This window comes from Strix aluco, chromosome 7 (genome assembly GCF_031877795.1).
Source record: "Strix aluco isolate bStrAlu1 chromosome 7, bStrAlu1.hap1, whole genome shotgun sequence".
In the NCBI taxonomy this organism is placed as follows: domain Eukaryota; kingdom Metazoa; phylum Chordata; class Aves; order Strigiformes; family Strigidae; genus Strix; species Strix aluco.
This window is the reverse complement of record NC_133937.1, coordinates 4,906,915-4,929,516: the sequence shown is the minus strand read 5'-3', so window position 1 is coordinate 4,929,516 and position 22,602 is coordinate 4,906,915. Positions and strand designations below refer to the sequence as shown.

General features: G+C 40.9%; 1 protein-coding gene across 2 annotated transcripts; it reads left to right on the top strand.

Moving 5' to 3' along the window:
* The first annotated feature begins 820 nt into the window (after window positions 1-820).
* Window positions 821-21,835, top strand: STOX1 (storkhead box 1). 2 transcript variants are annotated; one of them, XM_074830005.1, is made up of 4 exons: window positions 821-976; window positions 15,994-16,146; window positions 18,087-20,406; window positions 21,478-21,835. In XM_074830005.1, the coding sequence occupies exons 1-4, from the start codon at window positions 907-909 to the stop codon at window positions 21,515-21,517; spliced, it is 2,583 nt and encodes an 860-aa protein (XP_074686106.1). In that variant the 5' UTR covers window positions 821-906; the 3' UTR covers window positions 21,518-21,835. The 2 variants fall into 2 exon arrangements, with proteins under 2 accessions (XP_074686106.1, XP_074686107.1); XM_074830006.1 differs by lacking the exon at window positions 821-976 and adding an exon at window positions 14,842-15,076.
* Window positions 21,836-22,602: the final 767 nt, after the last annotated feature.

The following is a 22,602-nucleotide window of genomic DNA, read 5'->3' as shown; positions in this document are numbered from 1 at the left end:
TTGCCCCGGTGCCTCCCTGTCTGCTCTGCCAGGGCCTCACTTCACGAAAGGGTAATCTGAGACAGGGCAAGAGCCCTGAGCTGGGGGAGGAAAACACCGGGGTGGGGAGGAAGTCTTTGGTCTCTGTGAAATTTTAGTGCAAAATAGAGGCAGGTTCCTCCAGCCCAGAGTGGGACTTTGTGGAGGGAGAGTGCCCCGTCCTGGAGCAGCAGGGACGCTAGGGGAGAGCTGGGGCAAGGCTGAGCACAGCGGCAGCAACACATAGCCAGTGCTGGACTCCTCCAGTGCCACTGTATTTGCTTTCATCCTGACTATTTCTTATCTGCTTCACTGCCTGCCTGTGTGATCCCGATGGTGAGATCCTCTCCGTTTTGCAGAGCTGCTGGTTGATTCAAGGAGGGTAGCCTGCACTGCCATCAGAGGCTTTATCAGCTGGAAGTACCCAACCACTCTCTCAGCAGGTAACTTCTGCCTCTGGCAGTAAATCCTGGCAGGCAAAAATCCTGCAGTCGGGCTGGTGGAAAAGCAGGGAGCAAGCAGAGCATCGCCACCACGGCATTCTCCAGGGGCACAGCCTCCCCGTCGGTGGGGACACTGGGACAAACTGGGTTTCAGCTGCTGGGAGTCTTAAGTCAAGTCAGTGGTGACCCAGTGAGTCATTGCAATGTAGGCAGGGGCACTCAGTATCTAGGATAAATGTGATAGGAAGCAGGTGTGCTGGTTGGTTTCAGTGTTTTGTTGTGGGTAATACTGTTTCCTGGAGGAGGAGACTGGATATAATGTGTCCAGAGACCGATACTGTAATGAACCGGAAGGTGCATTCAGAACCAGTGGAAGACTGAATTAGTTTCATTCATCATGAATAGTTCTAGACAGATGATGAGTTAAAAAAAATGCTGGGGCTGGATGTTATGGATTGTCTCAGCAAAAAGATTTCTCTGGGAAAATGCTACAGAATGTGCTGCTACTGGAGAAGGTAAAAGTGGAGGGCACACAGCACCGTGGGTGGGGTGATGGCTGCCCGGGAGGGAAGGCACTTTGCTACCTAATGCAGACATGATGCTCTGAAGTCAGCAGCTGCTTTCAGTCTTAGTTCCTCTGGAAATGCTGACCAAAAAAACAACAAACAAATAAACAACCTACAAAATAATCTGTTAAATCTTTTCTAAAAATGCATAAAAGTGAAATTGATGGAAGATCTAAGAAGTCAGGCTCAGACACATTCAGGTTGCTGCCTTAAATATGTGATTATTCACATTAAAAATTTAGAATATGAGAATTTTGCAGAAGATGACATATTGCAGCACTGTCTCGATTCCTGCCGTGATTTAAGTTGAATTTATTACCTTTCATGGATTACACAGAGAACATGCTATCAGATCTGGCTGTAGTAACAACAATGACAAAACAACCTCGAGGGAAATTTTTTGAGTATTTTTAACTAGATCGTACTGGTTGGTATTTAGCCATCATTTCTGTCTGCTATCTGCAATTAGTTTATATTCAATTAATTGTGCTAGTGACCTCTGCAGTCTAACAAGGCCAGGCTGCAAACAAGGACTTAGTCTATACATAAAAGTGCAGCTGCTGGATTATCAAGTGCTTTTAATGCAAGGCTGCCACGAAAAGTCCTCTGAACTGTTAGTGGCTGCAGAATATACCAGCCAGCATGGTAACTGTGGTTCCCAAGCAGAGGAGAGTACATTCCTGCTCCTGGTATTGACTGCTGCCTCGCAGCTCTTCAGTTTGCACTTGAGGTGTGTTGGTTTTAGTCAGTAAATCCCTTTACTGTTTGTAATTACTGGAGTGGGGGCAGACTTTGGTATGCTGGAGTCATTAATCCTTGGGTCTGTTTTACCCTGGTCCTGTGGGGCTTGTGTTGGTTTGTCTTGCAGAGCATCCTGGAAGGCTGCTCTTTTCTGAGCGACCTTTAGTAGGAGGAGACAACACTGTGGCACTTCTGTAGTTCTTGCAATTTTCTGTGTGGTTTTGACATGGTTAATTAGGATTGCTCTCTGTGGAAGGTGATTATAAGAGATACCAAGTTCTAATTACCAAGCATAACGCAGGTAAGTGAGCAGTGTAGTCCACTCGTGCTTTAACTTTCCCAAAACTAAAGGGTCTGAAGCATCAGCAACCAAACCAGGAAAGCTGCTGACAAAGACCAAATAGAAAATGCTGAAGTGAAGATGTACAGCTGTTAAACCCCGTAGTAGCTATAGGCACTTGGTGAAGTGCAAACAAATCCCTTTTCAGTTGGATTTCCAAAGGTTAGTAGCGATTTTCATAGTTGTCATTATTTGAGAGGTTTATTGTTATTTTTCCCTGAGTGTAGCTCTGTAATCCTCTCTGTCCAGGGATGAATTATATTTTAAGTCAGACGTATGTTTTACCTCAGGAAGGTAATAATAATAATAATATCACAAATAATAATAATTAATTAGATAATAAAAAAAATCACAAAAGCTTTTTGTTGAAGCTAACTAGCAGTTCTTTGAGTAAAAGTACAGTTTTGAATTCTTTCCTGAAGCAAGAAATCTGTCAACTTTTGGAAGACTTGAGGAATTCTTAATGTTCTGCTTCAAAATTTTTAACATGAAGATTTCTGATGTCTAGTCTGTGTTGTCCTTGGCCAGCTCAACATCTTTATGCTTCTCTTAACACTGGCTTTAGCTTAAATCACATAAGATTTTTTTTTTTTTCCTGGTATTTACTCTTTTTTCACAACAATTGTAGAGCATAGCCACTCCCCGTAGCAGCTCTATTTTCTGACTAGAAAATTAATCTCTTTATACAGTCTTATTTCTCAGGCACTGTGGTAACTTTACTAAACTCTGGTAGTGAGTTCATCTTCCCTGATCACAAGTAGCCTGCTGACCTCTTAATCAAATAGTTATTTGTTAATCCAAGTGAGATGTTATAAAGAATTTACCGGTGTCCCTCTAAAAACCAGTAATACCTCTAGGTATGTTGGGAATGGTTCTCTTTTACTACAGTTAAGTTTTATACCACTGGTGAGTATTGCTGTTACTTGCCCTCTCCTGGGGATGATTTAGAAAGTCCTTGACTCCTTTGTTTTTTACCTTCTTGCTTCCCTGTAACCTCTTTTCTGATGCATAGCATGGCTGGTTGAATCCAAATGTAAATGACTTTGGTGAATGAATTAGATAATTTCCTCTATCATCTTCTTTCTTGCTGCAGTAACACCCAAAGGGGTTTCTAACAAGTTAGACTTCTCGCACAGTTTCTTTAATCAAATGCCTTTGAAGAAGCTTCTCTTTGTGAATTTCACCTTTTTAGACAATTGATGTTGAAGTGACATTTTCATGGGTTTACTTCCATTTCTGGAAGTTTAGCTGAAACAAATTTGCAATTTGAGTGTCTTTATTTAGGTAGTTTTCTGGTTAAAATTGATGTATTCTGTGCCTTCTCTTCCATCAGTCATCATAATGACCATTTTCTGCTCTGGAAGACTCTTATCCCATTCCTTATATGTATTTTGCTCTAGAAAAGCAAGTGACAAGTTAGACAACTAAAATGCAAGGGGCAAAGGTTTCTTTGGTTTTGTATTTTAAAGAAATTGACAATATTTTAAAATGAAGCTATTGGTATCACATTTGCTGTCTTTGTTTTACACAGAGAGAGATTTGACTGTTGTTGTTTTTTTTTTTCATCTATCTGTTGTCATGTTATTGTTTGCAGTAACATGGAATTAAAGCCACTTGGGTTTCTCATGCTTCTTGACTAAATGCTGGGATGTTGGGAACCAAGCAGTGTCCTAAGTGGTTCCTAGGAAACATTTCCTGCAGCACATAGCCATAGCAGTGTCTGCAAACTCTAGCAGTGTTTGGTGAATCTTCACAGATATCTGGGGCACCAGTGTCAGTGATGGGAATCACCTGGCCCGCAGTATCTTTATCCTTGGCCATGGTACATGAAAAGTGTCAAGACTGAGTTTTCAGACTCGTGAGAAAAATCAGCTAACCATCTGGAATTTTTTCCTTTTTAATTCACAACCACTTGTTTGCTGGACAGTAAGTGAGAAGCAATGGGCATGCAGCAGAGCAGCACTAATTTTGCCAAGTCACATTTCAGTGAAGAATTATACTACTATACTATCTTGCCATACTCCAGTTCCTGTTGCACACTGATTTTAAAGCCCTTGGCACTCAGAAGTCCTCCTCACTGCTGTATCTCAAGGAGCTTTTTTGGGTATTGCTCATCTTCAGAAGACACTGTGGTCACACAGATCTTTGTGTTACTCTTTATGCCAGCAGTTCCAATGAGGTTTGTTCTAGAGAAACATACTGGGGAGTTGGACATCCAGACTTTATGGAATAGATTACACCTTGACTGATGTCAGCCACCAGAAGATTAATCAAATAAAGGGAAAATCCAGTCCCAAAAGCTTATAAAGAATCAGAAACTGTCCTGCTGTATTTTTTCCCAGGTAAAATCCAAAATGTCTTTCTCTTCCCTTCTGACGGGGATTCCAGCTCTGGTTTGCATGGTACTCCCAGGACTGGTAGGAGCTGTTATAGTCTCCTCCTTGGGGCATGGAGGAGAAGAAGGAGGGAAAATCACTGCAATTAAAATCTCCCTCAGAGGGTGAAGCAGTGACTAGTTCAAAAAAACTTTTCCTCTTGATCTTCAGCTGAGCAGTCTCTGTCAAAATGCTAACATCTCTCTCTATCAGACCATCTCCTGTGCTTAGCTGAGTTGTTCAGTCAATTGTTCACCAAACGAAGGGCAAACTGCTCCCTCCCGCCTTTCCTGTAGAGCCACGGGGAATGCATGCAGGGCAGGTGCTGGGAGAGGAGTAGGGGACTCTCCACTGAGATTAAATACAATTGGAAATACTCAATTTGAGGGCACTGACCTCAGGAGCCTTTGAAGAGAGAAACTGGGGCGATAGTCCAGGAGAATGCATCTCAGTAGCTGCTTGCTTGTTGTCCTTGGTCATAGCCAGTTCGTTTCTGACATCCCAGCCCGCCTTCTCTCTTGACAGCAGCATCTTTCACGTGCCTGAACGGCCTGATTCCGTTTTTGTGGTTCCTATCGGGTAGAAGTGAACAACAGAAAATTGAAACATTTTTACTTAGCCTTTAGAGGCTGAATTTGCTGCCGGTTCAGCACCTCTGTTGCAGGGCTACAAATTATTCACAAGGAAAGCTAAGAAAGGCCTGCACTTTCCAGATAGGCTGAGGCTGGGATTGGCATGCAGGCTGTGACTTTTCTGTGTTCATGTAATGTGTTGATCACTTCTCTTAATGAGAGAGGTCTGCTTGCTGGCTTCTGCTGAGCCTTTAGGTCCCTACTGCAGGCTGCAAATTTATCTCACTTGGGAAATAATTTATTGAAGAGTGACATGGAAAGGACAGCACACTTCTCTGTAAAGTGTTAAGTTTTATCTGGTTTTGCTGGAGGTATTGTCTGAACTGGGATGAGATCAGACAAGGAATTGTTTAGTGTTCTTCTCTGTGCATTTGGTGGAGTCATCTGGTAGGTCTAGCTCCTCACTTCTCTTTACCTTGTGTGAGTCTCTCCCAGAACTTAGAGAGAAGAGAAGCACTCAGAAAAGGAGCTAAAAAATGGGCAGAGATGGTCTCTGAAGCTCCTTGATTCTGGGGAGCTTAATGCTAGTTTGATATTCAGACAGAATCCCTGTGATAGGAGAGGGGTGGAATTGAATCTCCCACAGAAGGTTCAGCAACAGCTTGAGGAGTACGGAGTCAAACTTCCATTGTATTTATAGGCTGTAATTACCTTCCAAAGGGGGGGCAGGGGGCAGTTTTGGGGAACTATATTTGTTCCTGTGTGGTGACTCGCAGGTGTAACTTATTTAGTGACCTCTGCAGTGCTGACATGTGGTTCCACAGGCACTGGTCATCTCGCTGTGGAGGTCCTCACATGCTGAGCTTCTCTGCATGTTTGTGCCAGCTTTCAGGAACAGTTTTGAAGTGCCACCTGTGGAACTGGTACACCTGGAGTCCATCTATAACTGCATACATGAGTATTCTCTACTTAGCAATTCTCAACCTTGCTTAAAATGAGAGCAAAGTCTTTTTCAAAATGGACCTGACAAGCTTTTAGGACAGGCTTATTTTCATTTGAGTAATTTAAATTTGTTCACAGCAATTAATGTCAGTATCAGCATCGTTCTGCTGCATGACTAACGAAGCTATAGATGAAATTATGGCCTTGGGAGTAGCTGATTCCTGTTTTGCCTACAAAAGGTCATGACTCTGGAGTGGATGTTGTTTTTCGGGCCCTCTGTAGTTAGGCACAGGGACACACAATCTTAACGAGGATGGCGACTCAGCAAGAGGCTGGGGATGTGCTTCACGGCATTCCTTTCTTTTGGAGTTCCTTTCTTCCAGTGTCTTTCATCCTGTCTCACAAACAGGGATGTAGGTTTGCAAGTCAAAGGAGAAGAATTTTGTACTTCAATGGTGCTGGCTTCTGTGAAGTGTAACTCACAGTATGGGGTCATACTTCGTATTTGACTTTTTAGGATTACTTAGAGTTCTGTTCCTTTTTATTTTCTTCAGGCTTCAAAAGAGTGGATGACCTAAAATGGTGCTTTATTTTGCACTGCTGTGTATAGCCCGCCAGACCATGAAGAATAGTTTAACTGAGTTTTAACTGGTTTATTCTCAAACATTACTTTTAAAGTTATTTTCAGTAAGGTATCGGATTTAGAATTTACTAAATTGCATATTCAGTTGTAACTGCAGTTTCCTGGTTATCACAGTTGTTCCAGTGGTGACCCTGTCGATATATTTTCAGGAGGAAAAAAGGAAGAAAACATTTGTAGTCCTTGAGGACAACATTTTATCTACCTTGTTGTTATTTGCTTACTAGTTTAATGCTCTCCACATAATGGCTATGTAAACCTTACATTATTTCATAACATTTAGCACCTAATTTTAGCTGGCATTTAGCCCTTACCACTGATTTCAGATGAGATGATACCCCTGCATGTTTCATGCATTTCCATATCAAATTCTTACTAAGGTATTAATCCTGTATTATAAAAGCCTTCTCTCAGTTGAATACGTATTGCACTAAACCCAAATGTTATATTCAAACTACTGATTGAACCCAGAGCAGTAAGGTGCAGGGTGCAAGGTTCTGTAAAGTTCTCCAAAATTCTGATGCATTTACCAGATCTGCTCAGATTGAATTACCTGAAAGGTGTAATCTGCAAAAGCGTTTATGTGTGCAAATTTTTTCACTGTCTCAGCAAGTAGTCTCTAGTCACACTGTTTAACAAGTACCGGGAGTGTACAATTTTTTTATAATAAGCTCCATTCAGTTTAATTTACTCTGAATTTCTCTAAAAATAAACTCCAAGATTAGTTGTGAAGAACTTTGTGTTGTATATTTCTCAGTGCTAAAGATTTTCAGCAGAAGAAGCTCTTGCTTCTGTCTTTTGAGTGAGAAAACAAAACTCAAGAAAACAGGCTGAGCTGTGCCATCTCAGTCTTTTGAATTTCTTGCAACTTGAATCCTGAATGGCAGATCTTAACTGCCATAATGCTCTTTTAGGACGGGGGTAATTTGAACAGTGTTAATGTTTTCTCTGTCTCAGTCAGAAAAGACAACGGTTTGTGTTAATAACATGTAATTAATGAAATCAATTGCATTAATTAGTAGTGCCTCTGCTATGGTCATTGGTAGGGTTTCAAAATCAAGGCTAGTTTTCAAGGCTAGTTTTAGCTTTTCTATATGGCCATCTTGCTTTAGGACATGTCCACTCCATCACTGAGGACAGCACCAGCTCTAACAACAAGACTGCACAGATGGAGTTCAGTTATGGAAAAAATATTACGAAAACAGTAGCTATTTGTTTGAAGGTAGAAGAGAAAACCAATAGTTTTACCATATGATGCTGTTTTGCATGGCTTCATTAACAGCATGATATAAGTGTAACTTTTTTCTTTAACTTGGTGTAACCCAAGAAAACTTCAGAGCTAGTGGAGGTCAAAAGTGCCATTGCATTGGGTTACGGAAAGCAGGGTGGTCAAAGTGGGGGGTGAGAGTGGCTGTGGGAGGCACAGGTACTGGCATCCAACTAAACCAGATGACTGGACTACTATTTTAGTCCTGGGAGTCTATCCTACTTCCTACTCAAAGCAGGGTCAGCAATGGGGTCAGACCAGGTTCCTCAGGGCTTTATCCAGTCACATCATGGAAACTCCCCAGGACCGGAGACTGCATAACCTCTCTGGGCAACCTGCTCCACTGCTGCACTGTCCTTAAAGGCAAAAAGGTATTCCTTATAGCCAGGCTGACCCTCTCCTGTTCCAGCTGATGCCTGTTGTCTTTCATCCTCCCACCACGCACTGCTATGCAGAGCCTGGCTCCATCTTCTCCAGGGGCTGCTGTCAGGTCCCCCCAAAACTATTTCTTCTCCAGGTTCAACAAGACCCATTCCCTCAGCCTTGGCTCACAGGGCAAATTTTCCAGCCCTGACCATCTTGGTGAATTTACCCCCATTTATAGATGTCTTTTCTGTATTGGGGGGCCCAAAACTAGACTTAGTATGCCAGATGTGGTTTAATAAGCACCAAGTAGAGGAAGATAATAATTTTTTGATCTACTGGTTCTGTTCCTGTTAATACAGCCCAGGATGCTCTTGGCCTTTGTTGTTGTGTGAGTAACATGTGCCTCCTCAATACTGAGGACTCTTGTTAAAAGGCTTGCTTTCATTCAATACCAGATAAAAATTGATTAGATGTATCAGCAGAAAGAGGTGAGTGGCTTTATTCAGACAACCTTGCTTCTTGTCTCATACTTAGAGAGCTTTAGTGATCTTTTGATTATACAGTCCATGAGCTAAAAATTTGCATAATGAAGTATGACATGCACAGAGAAGCTGAGGCTGATGGCAGCATGGCTTTCTTTAAGTTGATAAAATTGCTGTGATACTTGCATGACATTTTTCTTGCTATCTGTTTGGGGCTTTTTTAAACACCAGTTTAGAGAAATGTAGGTACCTGCATTTCTAAAACAACATACATCCAGAGCCACTCTGCCAATTCTTTACTATGCTTTATAAAAACACTCCTGGGAGAACTGAAGTAAAGAGATGTTAGTAGTGCATATCATTACTGTGACACACAGTGCTGCCACACTGCTAACAAACAGAAAGCTCAATATGCAAAACCCACCAAACCGCCCTCACTGGTGAAAATACAGTGAAGCCCTTGGGAATAATTAATATATATCATTTGAAACAAATTTTTTTCCTAGTATATTTATCTTCTATTGATGAATCAGCAGCAATTCGTGTTCCACTCACTGGCAGTGCACAGCTTCTCCCTAAGCAGCCTGATTTGTACTGAATCAGAAAGATTTCTGGGCAATGAAACAACTGAAACTGCAACTGCTGTTTGTTTAGCAAACTCAGTCTGTTTTGAAAGCTGAAACACTGCTTATTTGAAAAACTGAAATAAAACAGAACCTCTGTGAACTTTATTCTGGTTTCTAAAAAAGAAGAAAAAAATAAAGAGTGAGCTTTATTTTTTGTCTTGTAGCTTTTTTTTTTTTTTTTTTCTGGATATGGGATTGCTCTTTTGTCGACTATGGCCAGCTATATGCTGAGTTTCCAAGGTTGAAAACTCCATTAAAATTATGAAATATTTTCCTTGTTCCCAAGAAAATACTGCAGCAAAGCTAGCCTGTCATTCAGATGACTTGTTTAGGTACTTCATGGACTGCATCATTTACTTTTTCCCCTGGAATTGTTCTACATTTTCAGCACCTGGGAACTGTGGGCTAAGGTCCTCAAGCTCAAACTAGTGCTGTTTAATCTGCAGTGTCCAAACAACTTCTCTGAGACTTCCTGTGGTAGTAAAGATGCTGCTTTTAATTTCTAAACTGTTTTTTTTTTTTTTTTTTTTTTCTGTGGGTTCTTTTGTTGTTTTTTGGGTGGGGTTTTTTTATTTTGGTGGTTGTTTTTTTTTTTTCCCCCTCCTTTGGGCCATAAATTCCAGCCCAAAGAATGGATACAGAAACTTATTTTCCAGCATAGGGAACACCTTTAAAGTTGGATATCCATTTGGAGGGAGTGGAAGGAAAAGTGGCTGTGCACATCCATCAACATCAGGAGCTGCTCAGGCAGGTGTGAAGTTGCCCATATACCATCAAAGCTTTGTTCTCAGCTGAATGAAAAAAACTCCCTGCACTGGGATATGCCCTGAAACAAGATCTGAGGATTGTTTCCACCTCGGTGTGTGACAGTGGCTTCTGTCCTCACTGCAGGCCAGGGGCCTGGGTCTGAGGGAAGTTACAACTGCACCAAGCTCTCTGACAGTTTCTCCTACGGTGGGTGGGATTTGGCCAAGTGTTGCCTGGGAGTGAGTTGGACATAATAGTTGTCACGTGTCCCCTGATTCATGGTTTGCTGGAAAGCCTCTGCAGGGGGCTATGTTCTCTTTTGAATAGCTCTGTGGGTGCTGTTTCTCTGAAGGATTAGTGTGTGACTTTCTTTGGCTGGGGTAAATGTAAGCTGAAGCCACGGGTGTGTGAAGAAATGAATTTTGGTCCACTCTGGAGAGGGGAGACATGACCGTGGGTATATCTTACTTCCATGACTGTAGCTTTATATTGTATACTTTTTGTGACTGCCTTTTGTTTGACAGCACATTTCCAGGCAAAGGAGTCAGCTCTGGGAATACTGCAACAGTTGGAGTTGACCTTTAGCTAAACAGAGACAGGAATGCACAACTGCATGATGATGTTTTTCTAGTAAGTCTTTCACTGTATAGGTAAGTACCTAACCACCACCCAGTAACACTTAGAACAAAGCTTTTGACAATAAAGAGCTATTTGGATGGTCTGAGATTTATTTCAGAAGAGCGGACAGGGCTGGGAGCAAGGAAAAGACAGAGCTGTTTTAGAGGAGAAACTCCAGGGTTGCAAAGGGCTTTCAGGGGTTTTTTTAGACCAGGCCAAGTGGAAAAGATGTGTTTATGTCAAATTCCTGTAGCAGTGGATGGCACCACCTGCAGACAGTTAAAGGAGCCAAAGATGTTGTTAGTGACTTGTTTATTCGTGTTCTGCTGTTTGGCTCATGAGTTAGTCATTGACGATTTTGCAGCTTGCTCGGGACTGCTTCAATCTGTGTTATTTTTACCTCCCTGCAATGAAGCTTTTGAATCAATCTGTTTTACAATCAAGCCTGATGCTGAATGCTGAAATGGTTAAAGATGATCTTCCTTGCTATCAGCTGTGCTGGCTATGTTCAGTGCCATATGCGAATTGACTTAAAAGCTATCAGCATGCTAAAGTATATGAAAAGTAATTATTTTGAGTGCTGTTGCTCATAGTTCAACTTCTCTGCCAGTTGCACAGTGGCCAGCAGGAATGGCCCAAAGGCAGATGTGTTTGTATGGTTTTGCTTGTTGGCTGTCTTGCCAGCTGTTCCAGGTGAAACACAGATCTCTGCTGGACAGCTTGCCTGCTAGTCTTCAAGGAAGCAGAGGTGCTGTTTTCTTTTCAATAGTCAATTTGAAGCTGCATGCTTGCTCATGTGTTCAGTCAGCACCTTTGGAGCTGGAAAGCTGCTCCCAAACTGTTCTTGGAGCATTTCAGTGGACATGTCAGTGGCCTCGGTATGTGTTGAAGAGGTTGATCTCTCTGAAGATCAGAGATACAAGTTTCAATGGGAAAAACTTTCCCACAGTGCTTGGCTTAAGGAAAACCGTACCACACCAAACATGTTGGTGTCTGCTGTATAACTTGTTCCTATTGGGGGCTTGAACTGAGATTGCAGGAGAGAGCTCTTGCCTTTCTTCTTGAATCCTGCTTTGTTTTCACTATACCTGCCTGTGGTTTATTTTTTATTGCTGATGAAAGAGAAGATGGCTTTGGGTTGCTATTAGCCCTAAGATTAGAGGAAGGATTTAATGGCTCTTGGCTAGGAACCTCAGAAAGCATTTATTGGTCATTGTTTTAAAAGTTCGTAACACTTGCAGTTGGGACTAGACTTTCGTGTGTTGTGGGAAAGGCAGAAAAAGTGGTTGGTGTTTGTTTGTTTGTTTTACAAGTCCATGGCATCACCCACTGTGTGTAAAAAATAAATAAAAATAATAACAATAAAAAACCAACCAACGAACCAAACAAAAAAAACCAGCAATTGAGTCTAAATGGAGGACATTGCTTGCCTAATTGTCCTGATTTGGGAGTGTCTGTTCTTGCAGGAATCAGTAGGTATAGAATTCTGACATTTTGATGTTTGTAGCTTCTTTAATATAAACTGAAGAAATGTCAGTGACCTTAACTGACATTAATTGTTTTGTTTCTCTTTTTGAGAGTTGTACAAAATAATCAAACAGAAAGATATTGTCTGCTGTTCCCAAAAGCTTTTCTTTGTTTCAGTAACAGATCAAACATGTTACAATATTTGACAATTTTAATGTACTTGAACTATTTACTCTTTGCTTCAGTAAAAGGATGATTCTGGAAAGAGGATCTAGTACACAATATTTGTGCCAAAATAGTTTCCCTGCTATATACTTAAAATTGAAAATGTTTTAATGATCTTAACTCTGTCTTTATAATCCACATAGAATTTTTATTCTTTAATATGAACACATCTTGTAAAATCTTCATTAATGTTCAAAAAGTGTTTTGCTACAGTTCCCAACTTTCTATGATATTCTTACTAACTTTTTGTTCCTTAAAATTTTTCATCTTTAATTATAAAATGTAATTTTTGCTACAAAATGTGACCATGATGTGCTCTAGGCTATAGAAAAGCAGAAGCCTGGCAGTTCTAAAAGAGCTGTACTTGCTTATGGCTTTCCTGGTGCATTTATGCAAAAAGTGAAGTACATCAAACATACCAGGGCACCCACACAAAGAGGCACCAGATCTGTGGGATCTTCTGTATGTTCAACTTAATAGAGCATACAAAGCAATTCCAAGATAGATCTTTCCAGCTACAAAACTGAAAAGTCAATCTTTTATTTCCGTGTGCTGTGTCTTCTCTGTCTCAACAGATGCAAGTGGAATCACATAAGGGAGTTTATTCTTGATTTGCATTTGTTTGGTTGTTTTTTTTCCTGGAATGAATTTACTGTTAAGCCTTTATTGTTATATAAATAATTTACCCGAACTTTTAAGAAGTAAATTGAGTGCTCTTGTAATAAAATGCCTCTCTGTTCACTTCCCCAGAACTAGCCTGTTTTTTACCCAGATAAAAGTTCTCTTTTATGTAATTTTTCTTAGAGCGAGAAGATGCAAAAATTCTGTTAAACAACTCAGTGAAAGATGGTAAAGCTCACATTACAGAGACAGAACAAAAAATCACTTTGTGCTAGTCAAGAATACCCAGAGGCTTTCCTGCACACTGAGTTTTGTTACCCGATGCTCATATTACAGATGACTTCCCCACATTGTGACCGATATGTGCTACAAAAGGGTATTCTTGGGTTTCAGGTGTCCAGGTAATGGGCAGAGTTTGAATAGACAGGTAAACCAAACTGAAGGATAATAATACATGAGTACTGGCAAGCTGCCTAGATTGGCATTGGTAGACATGATTCTGGAAAAGCTGTGGAGTGGGAAATGGCCGAGCTGTATTTAAACGGTCAAGAGGATTAGCCTGAGTTCCTTGACTGCTGACAGGTACCTTGCACATAGGCATACACAAGTCCTTCATAAAAGCTATGAAGAAACCAGGAAGATGATTCTCATCAGATGATTTATGTAGAGTAGGGAAGGGAGCAGGGGATTCTGCAGTCTTTTTTGAGCTGTAAAGGGACAGATACTGAAGAGCTTTAACAAGGATGGCATTTTGGTGATTTTTCATCAGGCCTATGAGACATAGCTTGAACAAATTGTTAAGGCTTCTCCCTGTGCAAATCTAAGGGATGCAGCTTTTAGGTATTTCCATCAAATTTGGGAGAACATCTGAATCGCAACTGCAACAGTTATTTAACTGTGGAAGTAAATCAATAAAGTTTTTAATAAGAAATTGATAGACACTTGTAGGGTGCTGCCTGGGCCTTTTCCCATACTGCTTATCAATGTTGCCAATGATCTAACTCTTGCTTTCACTATATCAGATTTTATTTCAAAAAGTCATGAGGAAATGATATCTACTATTTGTGTTGTTACCATGTGTGTACTCTGGCACTATTGATCTGCAACAATCATTTTGCATTTGAACACAATTTTAGTGTTTTTTTTTTTTTTCCTTCAGCATCAAGCTGGCTTTTGCTTAATCTTTGTTTTAAATATTATTCTGAAAGGGCCTCCTCTGAATGGAGACATGGGATTTGAGGCTGTGAGACAGATGCAGACAATAGCAGGATAATAATAATAAACATAATGAATACATTTTGGTGTTTTACTCCTTAGCAGTCTGGTGCTCTGCAGGAACAAATGGTAAACCTGGCAGCAGTATGGTGTGCCTACAGCAGAGACTTTAGACAGCAAAGTCTTCACAAGAGTTATTAGTGAATGCTGATGGCCTTTTCCCACACAAAAAGAAAGCTTGCAATGGTTTCTGCACCTGCGAGGAGTATCCTAGCAACATCACTGAGGAAACTCTATGCCAGGACTTTTTTCTGAGTGCTTTTTGTTGAACGTAGCAGCAGTTGTAAAACAAAGGTCAAGAGCAATTTAAGCTCTTCAAAGTGCTGTCGCTTAATTCATTTACTCAGAAAAACGTTTGTGTTGTAGTTCTCTGCCTGAAGGACAAATATCGGGTTACAGAGTCATCCAACAGCCTATCCAATTGCAGTTCAGTTAAACGCGAATATCACTTAATTTAAAATGTCACTTCTTACTTGTGGGAAAGTTACTGTTAGCATTTAACACTAGTTTTTGTCTTGTGAAGTAACCAGGAGTCCCTGCTGCCTTCTGCCGGCTCTGGCAGCTGAGGATACCCAGGGACTTTCTGTGCAACACAGAACAGGGAAGCACAGGACACCACCAGGGAGTGGGAACAGACAACTGGTCTAATCAAAAAAAAAAAAAAAAAAAAAAAAAAGAAGAAAGCTTTTTTATTTGTCTGAGAAGGTGTATGCGGTCATTGTTTTACTGTATGCACAGACCTCAGGTGAGTCCCTGCTTTGTGCTTTGTCATCAGCTTTCAGGGAAAATACTTATTTCAGGTTTTCCTACATCATTCGGGGGTACCCTGTCAGAAGTACTGGCTGGGCTCACTCTTACTGGCCTTGCCATCTTGCAGAGGGGAGAGGGCAGTGTTTATCTTTGTGTTTTATGGATAGGGGAGTTGAGGCGAAGCGCTAAGACCCTGGGCTGGGGCTACAGAGTTACTGGGGAAGCTGGGCCACGCTTGCAACCCCTCTGAGCTTCTGCTTTCGTCGTGCAGAACAGGGACAATGTTATTGTCTCTCACCGGGAGAGATGGTGATGTAGTCTAAAAAATGCACGCAGTTGTAATGAGTTTACGCCCCCTGCCAAGTCTAGTAGATAATCTCTAGTTCTAGAGCCCAGTCTAAAAATGGAATTTTTAACACTTCTATTAAAATGTATGTGCTAGACAAGGGACAAAGTCTGTTGCTGGTCTTTTTTCCCCTGCATTCTGACTCAGTGAAAAGATTTTGTACTTAAGATTATTGGATGTTGACCTTTTTCATTAGCTACTTAGAGAAAAACAGGTCCTGCATGGTTTCATATGTAAACAGTCATCTAAAAAGTCAGCAGTCATCAGACATAATTCTCTCTCGGCTCCCTGTTTATTAAACTAAATGATGGTTTAAGCTGGAATTTAATAACTAACAAACATGCTTAAGGTAACCTTCTGTTTCCTTCCTTACAAAGGCACTTGAAAAGTCCCTTTTCTGAGAAATATTTCTGAGTAATTTGCCAAAGAAAATTAGCTGAGGATAAGTTGCTTGTTCTGAGGCAACACAAGAAATTTTCAGTGAAAATCTGTCACAGCTAATAGAAAATATGAAACACTATTCCATTCAAATGATCTTTTATTTTTTTCCTCCTTGTGGACTTCAGGTGATGTGACCCCTGTTCTCATGAATCCTCTCTCGCAGCCAGACTCCATTCCTCTGGCAGAAGGAATATGCCGTACTATATCAGACATGAATGCAGATCATGTGATGGTCACGCAGGAAACTTTAACGGAGGAGTTAGTCAAAAATTATCCAGGTAATGTGTTAGTTTCTCCCTCATTTTAAAAGCAACTGTACCATAAAGCCCGAGTTTCTGATATTGGGCCAGTGACCACTGAATGTTTACAAGCAAAGCTGGCAATGTGAATACAAATTAACAGGCAACTCTTAACGTACATAAATGTGCACACTCCTTCTCAATCTGTGAGCGTCACTAACATTGTCTTGAATGTAATCCTTTTTACAGATTTTAATAAGTCTTCTTTGAGAATACAAGAGAACTGAGTGCAGTAGCATGTTGAGAGTATGCCCTTTCTAGAGGGTGGGAAGGCATAGATGAAGTATTTAGGTGCCAAATATGGAACAGCATAAAATAGACTGTGTGTCAGATCACAAAGACTTTGAGTCCTCCTTTAAGAGATGGGAACATAGCTGACTTTGACAGTAAAGGGACTGGGTAGGAATCTATATCTGGTGTTTGCTATCAAAAAACACAACCAGCCTCCAATTCAGGTTTGTTGGTCACATTCCAGCCCCTTCCTTCCTGAAAGCAAATTATTCACACCAATGAGCTTTAATCCTTCTCTTCTGATGGGGTAGCAGCCACTTCCCTTAAATGCTGGGTTTTCTTTTCAGTCTGAAAAATGCTCAGTTTCCCTTAGATCTGCAATACTGAAGTGTGTGTGTGTGCGTGTGAGACGGTAAAGGCTCATTATGGCCCTCTGCAGGAGGTTGCTTTGATACTGAACTTCCTCTTTTGAGTCTTCTTAATCTTACAGCCCTGCAAATGCTACAGGTTGGTCTGGGAGGCATTTTCACTAGTGGGAAGAATGTTAATGCAACCCCATAAACTGGCCCAGAACTCTGCCAGGAACATGATGTAGTCCATATGTGCAGAGACAACCACGAGGTAGCATTTTTATGTCAGCTAGAAGTAGTACTCTCAAAGTTTGTAGGGAGAGAGCGTATTTCTTGCTATGTTTTCACCTTGCTGGAAGTTTTCATTCCTGTGGACAGGAGATCAACTGAAGCCTAGGGTAGTAGTAGATCAGATGACACTAGACTAATGACTCTGGGACTGTGACATCTGAGGGAAAACCAGTAGCTGAGACCAGTCTCAGCTTAGGTAGCAGTTGTCTTCTGACAAAATTATACCAGAAGCTTCAGAGAGAGTGTTAAAAGCCACTGTTAAATAATCTGCCAAGAGGGAAATACTTTGAAAAACACACTCTTTGGTCTGTACCTGGCAGAAGTTCTCTCTCATGAATATCATATCCTGACAGACTCGAAGAGAACATCCTTGCTTATTTGAAGGAGAACATCTTAAGCTCCATCACAGCAGTGCTGCAGTGACAACCAGAAACGCAGCTGGCCTTTATCTTCTTCCTCAGGGGTGATCTTGCCTCATCAGTGAGGAATGGCCGTGGCAGAGTTAGAGAGAGTTCTACTGATCTGTAAGACACCGGCAGGATTGCACCTACCAGAGCCCTCGGCTGGATGATGTTTCTGTGCTGCCCTCCTCTGGCCGGCCCAGAAGGGCTCTCCCTGCCTCAGGGCTGCCGCCTGTGCTGTCCCCGAGATTTGGGGCAGCCCTCGCTATCCTCCACGCGTGGACACTGCTGCAGAGTGGGGCTGTCCCTGTTCTGCAGGGAGCCCAGGGCTGTGGGTGGGGACAGCTGGGTGCAACAACAATTGCTGGCTCTGGAAGCTCAGCAGAGTGGTGATGTATTAAAAAAAATTCCTGCCTTTTGTCTGGTGATACCGGACACTTTCATGTTGAAATTGCATATGCCCTACTCAAACTTTAGTTGCCAGGTCAGTTTCAAACTTCTTTTGGAATCCTGTGAACTAAATACATTGGGTATTTCATGTTCAGTTCAGCTTCCAGATCTGTTGTAAGTTAGTTATTTTTTTGGCCAGCTCCCATTTTCTTTGAAAACTTATTTCTGATTTGAAATATCTGTACCTTTGTTGTAGGCATTGCCGTTCCCTCCCACAGTATCTTATATAATATCCTTGGAACTCTAATTAAAAAAAGGAGAATCTATCATACGGGAGAAGGATACTTCATTGTGACTCCCAACACATACTTTATCACAAATGATGCCACAGAAGACAATAAAATGGTCCCATTGGAGAACAGTTGTTGCTGTTCATCACCTTCCATCACTTACCTGGTAAACATTGAGCGCTGTGCAGACCCAATGAAAAAAAACATTCCTACAATATCCCATTACAGACCCTGCCATTGTTTCCCTGACCAGAACATGGTCTGTGAACGAGGTCATTGGCAGCTGATGAACCACGAACCTAGTGGAGGAAGTAAGAAAGGCTGCAGTGAATGGAAGCCTTCAATTCAAACCCAAGGGATCTCCACATCAGCTGCAAACCATTCCTGGGACACCATCAAATCCCTGACATCTGTGAAAGAGAAACTGAAAAGCAAAAGGTTTGGCTTTGGCCTTTTCTGGAGAAGTGGTTCTAAAAAAGAAAAACATAAGAAGGAGTACTCCACATTTTCAGCCCAGTTTCCTCCCAGGGAGTGGCCAGTCAGGGATGAAGATGACTTAGATAATATTCCACGTGATATTGAACATGAGATCATCAAGCGTATTAACCCTACTCTTACAGTTGATAATTTGATTAAACACACAATATTAATGCAGAAGTTTGAGGAGCAGAAAAAATACGTCAGCAAGGGTACCTCAGCTGAAATGTCCATAGTCAGACAAAACCGTCTTTCAAAGGATTGTATTCAAAAGCCACAAAGTAAAACAGGAAAACACACCAGGAAAACCAAATCAAAGAAAGAGAAGCAGATTAGCAGAAACAACAGAAAATCTCACATACATGATCTAACATCCCAAAACGAGAAACTGGAAGAGAACGTTTCACTGCCTATCAGAATCCAACAGCCATCTGATGCAGCAATGGAATCCCACGTCATATATAAAAAACAAATTAAGAACCCTTTTCAGGGTCTGTCATGGAGACGCAACTTTTATGCAAAAGGATACAAAGGTACAATTAACAGTCAGCTGAAGTCCAGGACTCGAAAGCAAGAAAGAGCTTTGCAAAGGCCACAGTCCTTGGACTCCTCAAAACCCTTTGCCTGTGAAACTGAGCAGCTGGCTAGTGAAACACAGGCTGACAAAGCAAAGCAAAACAAACTACTCCACGCTAACAGGTCTTCCCTCCAACTAAAGAAAGACAGTTTAAGTGAAAACTTCAGTTATCTGCAAGGCAGTACTTCACAAATAGATAATAAAAGTAAATATTTTCTGGAAAGTAATACTTCTGAAGAAAACATCTACAGCAGAAGAACAGTCAAAAATAATCCTGGGGATATTAAAAAATCCCCTCACTCCTACATTGAAGATAATGGTGTGTGCAAAGAAGATGCAAAATTTTCATTACATCTGAAAACTGAGTATTGCAGGTGCAAAGCTGACACAGTATGTGAGTTATTAGATCAAACAGCAAATGAATTTCAAAATGTCTGTCTTTCAAATTATACAGCTAATGTTAACCTTGTGAAAAAAGTTGGTGAGAAATACAGGCAAAAGGCTGATAAAAAGAGTGAACTTAAATATGACTGTGCCAGCCATCCCAGATCAGTGAAGCTGCAAAGTGAAGGATTTACTGATAACTACCATTTTCTGTACCAAAAAGCACATGATGGTGACACCTGTAACTCATTACATCTGGACGACAATTTTGAAGGCCATGAACCGTGTCACCTGCCTCCTGGCTGTGCTTTTTCAGATACAAGAGACTGGAACAAAGCTGTGCAAAAGCTGGGGACAACTATGTCCCTAAAAAAGTGTAAAGTTATTACTTATCCCGCCCAGTACAACACAACTGTAAATAAACATGACTCTGGAGAGCATGCATATAAGGCAAGTGCTAGTTTTGCAGAATCAATAGATGGCTCAAAAGAGCAGCCAAAACCAGATTTCACAGAAGAAGGTTGTTTGTGCAGTCAGGTTCTTCCAACAAGTCACAGAAAGGAAGAAGAAATTGGCCTTGCTGAATGTGCAAAGGCTTCAGCTGTAGCAGATTTCTGCCACGCTAATGAGGCCGACTCAGATGCTGACACTTTGCAGAACTTCACCTATGAGGTGGGTGAAGTAGTGGCATGCTGTGCTTTGGGCTCCCAGACCAAAGAAACCAGAAACCCTCTGGGACAAGAAGATCTGGTTTTTAAGAATGCATGTACTGTGGTATCAGAACAGAAACGCTCAGAAGGGACAGAAAACCACAGCATTACAGGAGACAGTGGAATTGACTCCCCAAGGTAAGAAAACACATATTAGATGTTTTATCTTCAAATTATCTAAATCAGATTTAGACAGAAATGTTGCCATAAATCATAAACCCCCCTTCCTCAACAACAAAATTATCTTTAAAAACTTCAGTGTTATGTCGTGGAAATACTCAAACTGTATGGTTTTACCATGTCCTTTTACATTAACATTCCTCCTAAATCAGCTATATAAATGCTGCTGTTAATATTTTGCATTTGTTTTCATGTGGCAAGAAAAACAGTATGAGCTCTGCCTTGTAGATGGAGATAGCCAAGTGCAGAAATATTAAGAAACATGGTGATTGATAAACTCCTTGTTAGCAGGCAGGTTCAGCTTGCATTAATCTTGCCATATGACATTATGGACATTTTCATAGTTTCCCTATTCATAGATGAAGAATAAAAAGTGCTTTATAGAGGTGTTCAATCAAAATTCAAAGTACAAAATACCATCCAACTTGCTCACAAGAGGCAGGAGAATGCGCATATTACTTGAGCTAGAAGCTTCTGCTTCCTTTCATAGGATACATTTTACCCGTAACTAGACTTGTAAAATCTCTTAATGGAAAACAAATTGGTGTGAAACAATGTTTTACACAGTTGCATTTGGAGACCTACAAAACTGTTAACTAAATTGGCAAGAACATAAGTTAAAACACTGTGAGGGAAAAACCATATCCATTTTCTTAATGGCATCACGTATTCTTAAGATCTTAAATGGCTGGTATTTAAGTGTAATTAAACCATTTGAGTTCTCCTTAGAATATATACTATCACCTTGAGAAGCTAGGATATGAAGGAACAAATCACATACTGCAGTTTTTAAGGAAATTCTAAATTTTTTTTCCCCTTAAGCAGCTTTTGTCTGTGCACTCTTTCAGGCATACTTGCAGTGTATTACATGGACATAAACACTTGAAATCTATTAGATGCTCTTTAGCAAAATGTATTTCAAAGGGTGATTTTGATTGTTTGTATTGATGACATATGTGGTATCAGAAGCGAAGCCAATTCGGTTTTTAGAATGTGAAGTCTGACATCTAAACAATGCTGTTATTTTAGATGGACTGAAAAGAAGATGAAACTTCCTGCCAAATTCTGAAAGCATAAATACGAATGCAAAGAAGAGGACAAAGTGGAAGGACAAGTACAACAACGTTTCTTCAGCTAACTCTGGTCATGAATATTTGATTATTTTTTTAAATAAGCTTTGTAAACTTTCCCTTTGTAACTGCATAACCATACTGTAAATGCAATCAGTCACATCTGTGAGGCTGTCTCTAAATCAAAGCTGTTAGTTAAAACTTTTGAGCATAGTATTTACAGAGCTGATGTGTATTTCTGTTGCTCTCATCTTTAATTAGTTTTTGCATCCCTGTGATAATAAAAATGAGAACTGATATACTTCATTTAGACCACACCATTAGCCTGGAAAGGGTTTGTGTTGCTCTAATAGGAACTGTATCAGTTGGACAGGACTCTTTTACACTGTAATTCTTGGAAGTGTTTCCTACTTGTGCCACAGAAATACCAGCACATTCCAGCTCCCCTGTCAAAAACCAAAGCAAATGAACAAGATTAGCACACACCTTGTTACTACAGAAATTCCTTAAATCCCGAGGTTCTCTCACTGTATCCTGAAGAAATCTCAGCTGTCATCCTGAATCTACTTGGTGTGTTTATATATGGCAAGCAGGATTTAGTCTTTGCAAATGAAAACGTGCTGGTGCAGGACACAACAGGTAAGGTCAGTGGTGTGGTTTTGAGAAAAACCCTGCTGTGGGCTGGCAGGCTCCCGCTCTGCTCCTGACCACCCCTTTCCTTCTCTTAAGGAATCAACACCCTGGCAGCCGTCGGGATCACTTTACAGCTTTTAGTTCAGAAGACTAATTTTGACTTCTTAATCCTGATTTCTTCCTGTAGCTAAAAGCAGACTCTGCTGGTTTCACATGGCTGATCACCACCAAAGGCTTGTGGTCCGTTTAAATCTTACAGACAGGCACTTGATCATACCGTTATTGACTAAGTTAGGCTCTTTCATTACTGAAAACTTGTCTCTCTAGTTGTGGAGACAGAAGGCTAAAATTGCAGTTACCACTTTTTCATGCTATTGGAGATTTTTTTTTTTTAGCGAAAGCGTCTCTGGCTGTGGAGCAGAAGCAGCTGCGTTTGTGTTGGCTGGGGCTG